This window comes from Vanessa tameamea, chromosome Z (assembly GCF_037043105.1).
Source record: "Vanessa tameamea isolate UH-Manoa-2023 chromosome Z, ilVanTame1 primary haplotype, whole genome shotgun sequence".
Taxonomy (NCBI): domain Eukaryota; kingdom Metazoa; phylum Arthropoda; class Insecta; order Lepidoptera; family Nymphalidae; genus Vanessa; species Vanessa tameamea.
This window is the reverse complement of record NC_087341.1, coordinates 7,098,360-7,111,761: the sequence shown is the minus strand read 5'-3', so window position 1 is coordinate 7,111,761 and position 13,402 is coordinate 7,098,360. Positions and strand designations below refer to the sequence as shown.

The window sequence follows — 13,402 nt, the reverse complement described above, 5'->3', positions numbered from 1 at the left end:
ATCCGATAGATGCAAGTTTCATCGTGATTTATTTCCTCCACCATATAGCAGGAGATCAAATATAAATACAAATTAAGTACATGAAAATGCAATGTCGGCTTTCCCGTCGACCCTCAACCTTATATAATATTCAGCCATTTCAACAACTTTTATGTTGCATGAGTACCGTAATAGGCGATATATCTTATACTGAGTTATAAAATATATATATATACTTTAGTTAGTATAATTACTGCTGGTAAATCTAAATATATAAAAATAATAATCTCTCTCTTTTTGATTTTTTTTTACAGTTTGTATGTTCCGTAATATTTTGATTTAATACAAAGGAAAGAGGATCGTTCCGATAGTACTACTATTAACCCATACTTGCGATTAGACCAGATATACTAAACAAAGTTCTATATTTAGACTATTATACAATTACCCATATAGAAAACTTATCAGCGAAATTTTAAAGTTTGGTGTAGTTTTGTTAATAAGATCTTTCCTTGAGGATGATGAATCAAAAAAGCTTATATGCTACAATGGACTATCGTTTGGTTTAGCTAATATTCCGTTTATTTCCAACGCACAATAGAACTATTAATGAATGATATTGATGGAGTTAACTCGGCTTAACGGATTTCTTTGAAATAAACGTTTTAATCACGACCACATCAAGAAGGACTATGAGAGAGTTTGAAATTAGTTTTATGTGTGTTACAAGAAAGATTGAGAGTATTAAAATATTGTGTATTATACATAGGGTTGTACATCATCATAATAAGTACTTGTTTATACCAGTATCGTAAATAAATGATGATGTTGATACCCTTCTGACCGATTTCAAGAGAGACTAGATAACTATACGGGATGTATTATGGTGCAAATGTTTGTGATGGTACGGCAAATTCGACATGTCCATATAAGTTTAAAAGCAAGGTTAAAAGGTATTACGTGTTTTGTGTGTCAATTTGAAAAATACGGACAGCTACTAAAAATTTTTCATAGAAAAAATGAACGTATATCCATCTGAACTCTATCAAGTCGTGTTGGATTTTCCGTCCTATAGGATTAAGCAAGTAATGAAACGAGAGTGCACCTGTGTGTGCATTGTAATATGCCCTGAGTAGCTGGGTGGTCCCCCTTGAGATGACCGCCGTAACCGTAATCGACTGAGAGGACGACATCCTGCCTGGAAATCCAAAAATACTAACCCCACGTTGTCAACAAGCTTTGCCAAGAAAAGATAATAAAGTAATTAAAATGTTTTAATGGTCAAATTAAAAGGTTTTTTTTATATTTAATTATAGTAATTTAATTCAATCAACAACGGGATTTTACTTGCTCAATTAAACTATGACGTCCCTTACGTAATTGTCTCGATTTAATACGCGAGTGTCTTGAACAATTTATCAGTTACGTCTATCATCCTCAGCTAAAGATAAAGTTAAGAACATAAAGATGATACATGCTCCTAATAACCAATTTGGCGGTTGTAGAATTGTGAAATTATGAATTGTTAACGATTCTGTTACAATGATAATAAATACGTAAACTATGATAAGGGATACCGAAAGTTGCATTGAATCTCAAGGGGTTAGAGTGATATTAATATTTTAGTAAGGAAAGGTTTTTTCCTCAGAATATGTAAAGATAGAAAATAAAGAAAAATTTAGTAAATTTTCGATGCCTACATCAAATTTTACAAACACTGTAAATATGTTATTTTTTATTACTTTTTCGCATTTCGATATATATGTGTGTAAAGTCGCGCTATTTTTAGGAAAGTAAACAACAGTTGTTAAATTATAGATATCCTGCACATATCCAACCAGCTCGATAATAGATACATTTGTGACCACGACATTTTACTTAACTTCCAGGGCCAATAGTACGTCATTTTCGTCCGTTACAAACTCCAGCACATACGCGTGCATAGCATGAGCTGTGGTTAAGGTTTCTACGAAGACAAGATGCTTAACCTTACCAGAAATGTCGCAACGCAACTGTCAACAATCGCGGGAGGTCACGTGCTGGTTTTACTTTATTCAAGTAGGCTCCTAAAAGCTCTATTGAGTCATTTCTATATTATATATGTTAATAAAACAACTAAATACTACCTCTACGCCTTTTATCATCTGTACAGTATTGTTATTAATAACAAAATAAATATTGTTTATTAGGTAATTTTTGAACTTAAGACTAAAATTTATTAGTTGTTAAGTAACTCGTATTAGGAAGATTTTTTTTATTTCGGTAGAAATGATACCTACTCGTGCTATAAGTTTATTTTTACTATGCTCAAAACGAGCATGGTGGCATCTGAGAAATCTACACCACAAGCAGGGCAAGCACACAAGTAAGGCGTAGGTAATTAAGGTAAGGCAGAGCACGTTCGAACCACAGAATTATTTTGGAGGAGAATGTAATTATTTCAACAATTTTAAAAATGCCGAGCCTAGAAAACGTTAGTCAATAAGGCAATTTGAAGACTCAGCGTTTTTAGTAATATTGACATGATATATATTTAGAGAATTTTAAAAACACTAGAAAATCAGTTTATAATCTGCAATATAATCCTGTAAAAATCTTTGTATCTCACTTGAAATACACTATGATATGTTGACAACTGACTTATGGTGATACGCAATTTTGATACGTGTATCTTATAAATTATATAATTAATGTTGTCAATGTCGCATATCACATTCTAACATTTCAGATCTGTAGAGGCATTCTGTAAGAAGTCGAAACTCACCGCAGAAAACAAACGTCAAATGTCAAAATATGATACGCAACATAGACTACAATAATTATAAAATGTATACGATACAAGTACCAAAATGGCGTATCGTCGTATGGCGGTTGTCAAAATTACACGAGTGAGATACGAATTGAATTCTTTTAGAATCACACTGCTATGGTGAGTTTCTTCTTACGTGTCTCTATTGTTCATGACCAACGCACTTCCAATCTTAAAAATATTCTAATAATTTTTTAACCATTAACGAATAATATTTTACAAAGATTTAATTTAAGGAATTATTCAGCGTGATATGCAGTTTTTATTTAACAACATTAGCTCGGCCTTTGACTGCACAAATAAGGTGTATTTTTTTTAAACAAACCTAGTCTAATTTCTTATAATGTTTAATAGTTCTGTATTCCTTTCGAATACGAATACGCCGGCCATTCGCAAGGGAGACAAGCCAACTGCAGCACAAGTGTGTGCAAAAACACAAGTGCACTCTATTTCCTCACTCATCTCCTCACAGAGATACGAAAGTGTAAACTCAACGGAAAAACTAAATAACTTTCTATTGACCTGACCCGGAGTTTTAACCCTGGACTTTTAGATCTGCGGTCTTGTAAGCTAGCTGCAATTTATTCGTAGAGGAAATCTATTGATTTCCAACTAGTCATTAGAGCAACAAGTCGATTAGTATTCAGTAATCAAACATAGGTCATAAATTATTTCACATTTAATGTCATTCGAGCTCAAAAGAGTTTTTATATACTATTTATATTGAAAATAAGTCATGAGTAGAGAAGAAGTAACTGCATTAAATATCTTAGCAAGTGAAATCTGTTGCGGTGCGTCGCTCGTACTATTTGTGGCGTTGTATGTTTGACCCAGATACAAACTGACAACGCAATCGGCTCAACAATACGAGGCGACAATCTTCTGTACAATCAATCAACGTGGTTAATATTATCCATTTAAATATATGATAAAATTGCCCAATGATCCAAAGCTCTCCCTTTTCTAAGATGTATTCAGTTTACATTCGCAAGTCATTTTTTTTTTGCGTTCATTGTAATCATACTTACACGACAGTGTTGCACGATCAAGGAGGGCTTTATTAAAGTAAAATAAAGAAGCAAAATTTAATTTATTAAATAATTACCAAAATAAATAATCACTTGTTGACGTCACGATTACGGTAAATATATTAATAACGTTATGGATATGGATTATTGATAAATATGCAAATGATTGACTCGACTTTAACTTGAATGTATTTTTTTTTATTTTCCAAGAATTTTTAAATTATAAAATACTAAACATGATCACTACAAATAATAATACAGTAATCAAAGGTCATTCTATGCTATTTTATTAATATATATATAAAATGATACAATATATAATTATTATGTGATAAGTCTCGTATGTATAGTATATGAATGACATATTTATACACATAGCTTAGATCCTGAAATTTTTAGGACATTAAATATGAAAGAAATAATTTAGATTTTGGAAAATTTAGTCTGAAAGTAGTTTCTTTGTATAGACTATATTTAAGAGAGTAATGAAATGTTTTAAAATATTAGCCAAAGTTAGTGGTAGGAGCTAGTTTAATACGGTAACATCCGTTGTGTACAAGCTGACGGATACGCGCTTAAGTGGCGGAATGTTACCCACTTAAGATTCTCATAATCTGCTGATTAACTACTGTTTTTAATGGAATTTTTTAAAAGATAACGACATTAAAACCTTGAAAAATATTGATAGGAATTGGTCTGTTAAAATTTTAACAATGCATATAGTTTAACTGTTTAATCCATCGCTGTATTTTTAATAAAAAAATCCTTTTTAAGAGCGCTTAAAGTTTAACGGCTACGCTAACTACTACATAAATAAAATTAATGGTTTTGCTTATAAAGCTGTTAAGTAAACTCTTATTTCTTCCGTTCTGTCATTATTAATTTGACATTCAAACGTAGAAGACAGGCAGTTGTTTAAGTAATCACCTGCTAAAAACGTTTTTAAGTGGGGCCGTAAATATTGAGGAGAGTGGACTGTTCATGTATTTTTTTTCTCAGTACTCATTTTATCCTCTAATATTAATTCGTGTGGTTACTGTTTTGATTAACTTATTTACCGATCATAAATATATAGATACGCAAAACACACTTTATTTTAAAAGTACCTACTATACGAACGTTACAAGTGACAGTAAAACATTTGTAAGTTTGTTTGTAATTAAATTTCGGACAACTTTGTATCGAGGATATTTTCGATTTTTGAAATACTTACTTTTACAAATGTTATTTGTTTAGTTTTGTATAAATCTTTGTTTATTTTCTGAGTGATTGGAAATATATGTATAATGTATATTCATTTTATATGTGCCTCCGTAGTTATATAGCCTGTAAGGGCTCTCAATAAATCTGACGCGAAAATAATTTTTCTATTAATATAATAGTGATTGTAATTAGATTAAACAATACATACGTTACTGATGAATAAAATAATAACATAGAGTACAAATTTTATTTTGAACTGTATACCAAATTAATCAATATGTTAAATAAAAGTCTTCATTAAATACATATTATATCCTTATAAATAATTAAAATATATATTTAGCAGTTGCAGGGAATCCAAAGTTTCTATTTTTACTACTGTGATAAGATTATTTTGGTTAATATAACCAAAAATAAATAAATTTCAATATAACATTTGCAATTTCAATCTCGATTTACTGGTTTAACAAAATACGAACTCTCGTTAACCCTATATTTACGACACTATCTAATATATCGATAGTGTCGCACTACAAAAGAACTAAAACAAACGGGTCGACTTTCTTCTCTTAGTGTGCGTGAAAGCTACGCTTGCCCTTGCCCAACGTCATACTACTTTAATAAAGTGTGTGTACCCTGTACCTAACTATTGGTCACTATTTTTCTCTACGTGTACCTACTCTGCTTTGACATTATATCTAGGACCTAGGTATATAAATAATCAAAGTAGTAGCTATGTATTTTTTATTTAAAAACGTATTAATGCGTTATACACATGTTTTGTTATTGACGAGTTTTAGAAGTTGATGTTTGTAGGATAGGTTTTTTCATTCCATTCCTCCTACCTTTGGGAACTCGTACATTTGTATATACGCGAAGCCGCAAGAACTAACTTACACAAAATATTTTGAAATAAATGTGTCAACAGAGCAGTGTGTGATAGCTTTAATCCCTGCAATTCGAGTGACGAAAACATTTTGAAAGTCCACTGTTAGTCAACGGAATAAACCTACCAATAAGATATCGATTACATGAGATTTTTTTTTTGTTTACCTTACAAGTGATAAGCTAGATAAAGGAGACCTAATCGATAATTTATATCGATAAACAGTTTCTTGGCCTGCTTGATGAGAACTGTAGTATTTTCATCGGCTTACAAATTACTCGTCTATGAATTTCTGCTCTAATACAATAATATATTTGCCAATGAAATTGAGCTGTGAATACGGGGAAATATACGAATTTTTTATTTGACAAACGATCAAATTAGAATTAAAATCAGTTATTTAATTTTTTTATATTTCATATTCTAGTCACATTCTGTTTTTTTTTTTTAATGGCTACCATGCTGTTAAGGACTAGTAGTGTGTGTAAATACAGGGTGGCTGCGCTTGTTAGAGTGCTCTTCTTCTTCAGTATACCATTACTGTATTTCATTGCGAACGATAATAAACAAGTGTACGTAAACGATATAGATTCAGGTAAATTTTAAATTAAATCATTTTGAAATAATTACATACAAAAGAACACAAAAAAAAATTATAAATTGTTTTAAATATTATTATGTTTCGTATGGAAAATATTACACGTATAAATTGTTTTAATAAATATATATATTTTTAAGAAACAATAAAGGTGTTTTTTTAATTATATGAAATTAAAAGCTTTATTTTCAGCAGATGATTACATGGCGCTTCCTGTTCGACATCTGCTAGCCATCATTGATAATCCGAATAAGAACTGCACTCCACCTGCCATTCTTGAATTTCCTTCGGATGGTCTCACAAGATTTCAGAGACAGCATGTAAGATTATTTTATAAATCCATATAATCAATAAAAGGTGTTCCTGTATTTAATGCAGTAGTTTTAATTGTTTTTATAACAGCAGGCGATTTTAATTTTTCATTGTATTTGTACATTTTTTATAACATAAATAATGCCTAGAAGATAAGTTCGAATAAAAAATATATATTTTAAGATATGAGATCTTTTTATATCAAATTGTAAATTATTAAATATGTAGTCGATGAATGTTTCTTTTTATTTAATTATGTTATTGGTTGGCTAGAATTTTATAAAGCATGAAATAATCTTTATAAGGTAATTCATTCATTAAGACCAATTAATTCATTCGTGTAATTAATGTATAAATGATACTAAATTCGAAATCATATCACATATGAATACAATTATGTATAGCTTAGTATTAATTTGCGAATGATTTCACAATATTGAATGTTCTAAGCCGATGCGATGTAATTACAAAATATGTAACATTAGCATAATTGACATTGTTTTCTCAGGGTTTTATTTTAATTCATTGCTTGCTGGCGGTGTACTGCTTCCTCCTGCTCGGCACTGTCTGTGAACAATATTTCGTGCCGGCGATCGAGATTATCTGTGAACGTAGGTGTCACATTGCATAATTTACTTTCTTACATAAATATATGTACCTGATAATATGGTACTTATAAATTTATCTTTCATTTCAAACATTTATAAAACACTCTACACAAACGATAGATGTAAATAGATCAGATATCTATATATAAATAGATATTTTAATAAATATAGTTAATCTTACAAATAAAGTTAGATATCATATGTAAGTGATTTCTATCGTTTTAAATTATTTATTGTATATATAGTAATATTGTCGTTAGTCGCGACAGGTTGCACATATAAAGTAAATAGATATCAACTAACACGCAATAAATAAAACATTTAAAAAATACTTTTGTTGTATGATAATATCGTTGATTCAAATACAATATAAATATTAATAGAGCTCATTAAGGGTAAATAATTGCGATGAAATAAAAATGCACCATATAGTTTGATTATTCTTTAAATTTTTCTATAGTTGCATAGTTAACAAAATATGATATGCATTCTTCTAGTCAAACCAATTCTAAATCAAAAATAACTTCCTTTTTAGTATGCGTTTTTCATGTAGAACATTTTTTATGTTATTTAAATGATATAAAAGTCTTCAAAACACTGTAGACATTTATATATCATAGCAACTTTGAATTGGATTGCTTAAACTTATCACAAAACATCGAAAGTTCGTAGGAAATAAAAATAAAGGCATAATAATTGTGAGTGAATTGCCGTCTGGTTCTCATAAACAGCTCAAATGAGTAACAATCGGTCAAGTTATCAGTAGAATGAAAGCGCAAACGGTCCACAAAGTAGGCATAGTGCAACTCAGGACACTGACCGTCCCGTCCATTGAATCTTGAAATCCCTCTCGTTACCACTTTTCCAATCAAATTCAATTACTCTAGGTACTCATCTTTTTCAGATATGAAAGTTGTTGAAAGAAATATATGTCCGTGTATAAGATTACCTTAAAATAGTGTTTCCTAATTTTGGTAACAATTTTTCGTATCTAGCTTCCTTGCTTTTTTAAAACATCGTAGTCGTTAATGATAATAATTAATTACGTTACAACGACATAGGTGATGCTTCTATTTCATTTGAAATATTTATTTCATACTAAACGACAATAAATCGTTCTTGAAAACACGATACTTTGTACTACACGATATTTAACTTTAATACAATTAAGCAAAACTGTTACTTTTAACTAAAAAAATAAAAGTTGAATAATTCTTTTTTTTTTTTTATTTAATTTAAATATTCACCAAAATAGTGCGATACTATAACCATTTTTTATTGTATCCAATATCTTTCCACTAGGCTTGAATATGGAAGCCGATATTGCTGGTGCGACGTTCATGGCTGCTGCCAGTTCTAGTCCAGAATTATTTATCAATTGCATTGGAACTTTTGTCACCGAAGGGGATCTGGGTGTTGGCGCCATTGTCGGTTCTGCTGTGTTTAATGTCCTAGCAGTACCTGCGTGTTGCGCTCTTGTTGCGGGAAGGGTAAATATTATACTTCCTCATTAGTACGTGTCTGTATGATATTTCCGAAGTGATTTTGATAGTATTATAATTATGTTTGACATCAGGAATTATTACTTATTTTACACGTTAAATGTAAATCGTACTGAATATCTTGATGGAAATATAAATAATAATGGGGAAATATTATAACGGAAATTCTTTTTAGTGACGTAGAAAATAATTGGAAAAAACTTAAATATTATAAAAATACATAAATATATTACGATAATAGTTGATATTTAAATATGTTATGCCTTAAATTTCCATAGAAAAAACCGTACTTTCTGAAACAGGTAATAGAGTTGGACTGGTGGTCGGTATCTCGGGACTGTATGATGTACGCAGTTGCTGTGGTGGCCCTGATCTTAACGCTTCTAGATGATAAAGTATATTGGCACGAGGCTCTCCTGCTGGTGCTTATGTACACATTTTATATCCTAGGTAAGGTTTTAACTGAACTTATCGGTTTTTATACATTGACTCTTGTGTACATTTGTAATGTTTTCTAGCTATGGTGTATAATGGCCGTCTTGGAGATTTTGCTAAAAGTGGTTGTTGTTATATCAATAAGAAGAAGAAAACATATACCGAAATATCTCCTCTACTTATCAAGGGTATGGCTACCATTATTTTTATTTATTGTAAATAATCGCATTCGTCATTAAAAACTTAACATTAATTAGGTATGTTGATAATTATTTTCTTTAAATATATTATTATTTGTATTCAATTTGTAGATAAAAAAAATCCTTTAGAAGCGTCGCATCAAATACTCCACTCAAACCAAAACGTCAATGACATTGAACAGGGGATAGTGATTACGAAGAGGCACAATTCAACTGATTCTGGTACGAACGCTCATCGTTATTTAATTAAGATAGACCTCCAGGTCTTTTTGACATAATTAATGATAATGACATATTTAACGGTGTTATGTGTTGAAATTTTTTCTGATAACCATACGATATGACACTGACATAAAAACCATGCTCACATAAATCGTACATTGTTTTTATAGGCTTTACTAGTTGATAAATTATTGGGTTATGATTAATATTCATGTAAGATATTATTTTGTTGGTAATTTCTGAGTAAAGCCATAATACAAGGTACATTTTGCAAAATTGGTGTTTAAGGTCGGAGATATTCAAATAAAATTTAGTTGCAAGTATTTGACAGATTCTAAATTACATTTTTACATACGTAGTATTTATGTTGCTATTTTATAAGTATAAACAAAAATACACAAAAAATATATATCTACGGTTTTAGAGATTTTATTGTTTTAATGTGGTTTATATTTCGGAAAGACAGCTATTACTTTATGTTTACTAGGATAATAATAATGGATAGTGTAAGGAATGAGCACATAAGAATAAGTTTGAAAGTGGCACCAATAACTGAAAAGTTATGTGCAAGCTGGCTGTCATGGTATGGGCATGTTATGCGGATGAATGAGGACCATGTTGTGAGGAAGCTCTTAAGCATGGACGTGGATGGATGTAGAGGAAGGTGACCACCAAAGAAACGATGGATGGATTGTGTGAAAGACGATATAGCTGGAAAGAATGTTACTTGTGAGATAACGTCAGACAGAGAAGTATGGAAGAAGAAGACATGCTGCGCCGACCCCAAATGAAATTGGGATAAGGGCAGAAGGATAATGATGTTTAGAAATGCTTTATGAAGGGATTGATGGATAGGATAAGTGGACATGCTAAATACAATAGAGAAGGGCTAAGCCGCAGTTACATTTTGTTTATTTACTCCTATAACACTATTATGGCTTTGTTTAATAATAATAATTTTATTTTCTTTTCAATTACTTTAGAGTGCAGTACAAGTTCCGTATGGTCATGGCCGGATGAGAAGTCATCAATAATGCAAAAGTTCTTCTGGATCATCACTTGGCCTATGGGCTTGCTGTTATGGGCCACGATACCAGACTGTAGGAAGCACCAACGGCTGTACCCCCTTACATTCGTGATGTGCGTCACGTGGATAGCTGGTGTCTCCTACCTTGTAGCTTGGATCATAACTATAGTTGGTAATACATTATTCTTGTTTAATCGATCACGTTGAAAATAAGACTCATTTGAATGCATATTTTGGTCATAACTTTCTATCTTTTCTGATTATAATTTGTGTCATCAATTTACAGTAACAAATACCATCCTCATATATAATTTTATATATTATGGAATTAAGAAACAGTATCGTAAAATATTTCTTAGGCTCACTTGCACTATATGCTAATATCTTAATAAAGGCATACCTACTTTTAAAGTGCTAACACTATTCCAGGTTTTATTAGTATGACCTATATTTTCCCTGTTGTTGTGATCATCGCCATTCAACAGTGACGTTGATACGTTATCCTTTAAATTAACTGAAACGACACGTCCCGCATCCGAAAACATTTTGACCTTTTTATTCGATTAATATATATACCTTAACATATCATTGTTAATAATCCTCTTTGAAAAATTCGAAAGCAACATCTATCATCAATATTAGTATAATAAACTAGATGTTATATAGTGATATTTATTAACCATGTAATTTTTTGGAACTAAGTTATTTTTCGCCGCTTGCGGTAGTGAGTACTGGCAGAAATCGTCACGTAAAGAAAAAACGTGATGACGTCCCGTCCCCGTACCTAGCGACCTTTCCTTCTCATTCTCATTTTAAATAATATTAATTTTACTTAATTTTTGTATTTTTTTTAATTCACGCTGTTTTTTCTTAATCATTTTGTCACAATAATTTCGTTATTCTCCAACATTGTTAATTTATTTTATTGTGACTGTTATTTAATGTATAATATATTTCGAAAGCAACTTCGTTCCAAACGAGTTTTCCATGACAGTTATCGTTTTTATTTTCTTATTACTTTTGACAAAGCTCATTTTACAAATTATTTACTATGTATTATGTAATTACAAACGTTTTTCGGTACAGTAAATTTGTGTATTTGCAGGTGATACCCTCAACGTACCTGACAGCATTACAGGCTTGACTATATTAGCAGCTGGAACCAGTTTACCCGAAGCCGTTTCCAGCGTTCTTGTAACAAATCAAGGTAAAATGTGAAACAATATTGTTTTTTGAAGAACTTAGTGGCAAATTCGATTTAAAATATTGGCACAACACACAACCCAGAATGTCTTAATCGGAGAAGCGTTTCATTTTGCCAGATTTTTGTATAAAGAAATTATTCATTACAAAATTTTTCATTGGTTATCGTAATTTTAATGTCTGACATGACACTTTCTAGATGTTTGACCAAGATACTTAACATATTATCTATCAAATGTTATTGTTATACAATCTTTTAAATACTATAAAGTAATAAAATTATTATCTTCTAGGTCATGGTACAATGGGTATTAGTAATTCAATAGGATCTAATACATTCGACATTCTACTATGCTTAGGATTGCCGTGGCTTATCAAGTCCTTATTCTATCCTTCGTATCCTGATAACCATTGGGTAAGTTAAAGCTTTGTTGTTTTTTATGCGAGACAACAAGTCAATTAATTTTTATCCTATAATTTTAAGACCCATCAAGCTCAAGACCTATCAAGATTTTAAAAGTATAAGTTGCAGATTTTTGTTGTGTTGTTGTTAACACAAATGTGTTGACTAATATTTATTTTTAGTCTGTATAAAGTTCCCATTAAATTTATTATCTGTAAATTCAAAATCTTAGATGTTTTTTTTTATTCCAGGTTAAAATCAACTCGAGTGGCTTGTCCTACAGTGCTGTCTCCCTTCTCTCCACGTTAATTGCGCTATACGGGTCTCTAGCTTTAAATAAATTTCAGCTGGATTGGAAAGTTGGGCTGACATGTGCGTTAGTTTACGCAGGATTTCTTTCAATGGCTGCGCTTATTGAGCTTAATATACTATTTGTTGTGAATTTACCAACCTGTCCTCATTTATAAATATCGAATAAAATATTAAGCAACTTGTTTTTAGTACTAAGGTTAAAGGTAAAATAATACTATTGCCGTGGAATTTAAACGAAATATTTTATATTAAGGCAAGTTACAACAAGTTATCGACCATCGAATTATTCCGATGACAAATTAAAAAAAAAAACACAAATTACACAGAAAACACATTGTACGGTATTGATTTTAGTGTTTATAAAAATAGAGAATACAATTATTTTTTGTTATAAATCATGATTATGTTATATAACGAATATTTTTTTGATACTTAGTATTAGTTGTATTTTCTTTGAGCTATTTTTAGTATTATTTTTTGTACGTACTTAATAATTAATAAATGTGCATAAATTGTTCAGTAGGAACTATTCCTAGGCATAAGCCTTAAGCATGGATAGTATTGGAGTGTATATTTTTTAATAAGAGTTAAAAATAACATTTACAAAAATACCCTTGTTTTTATTTATAGACGATAATTATTTCAAAAATAAAAATACATATAATACAAAAGTTC

At 30.5% G+C, this 13,402-nt stretch overlaps 1 protein-coding gene across 1 annotated transcript; it reads left to right on the top strand.

The window, feature by feature from the left end:
- Nucleotides 1–6,696: 6,696 nt before the first annotated feature.
- On the top strand, nt 6,697–12,908 carry LOC113402218 (sodium/potassium/calcium exchanger 4-like). The gene is made up of 10 exons (XM_064220397.1): nt 6,697–6,823; nt 7,324–7,426; nt 8,726–8,913; nt 9,228–9,375; nt 9,444–9,548; nt 9,672–9,782; nt 10,766–10,981; nt 11,915–12,016; nt 12,306–12,427; nt 12,667–12,908. The coding sequence occupies exons 1-10, from the start codon at nt 6,707–6,709 to the stop codon at nt 12,880–12,882; spliced, it is 1,428 nt and encodes a 475-aa protein (XP_064076467.1). The 5' UTR covers nt 6,697–6,706; the 3' UTR covers nt 12,883–12,908.
- Nucleotides 12,909–13,402: the final 494 nt, after the last annotated feature.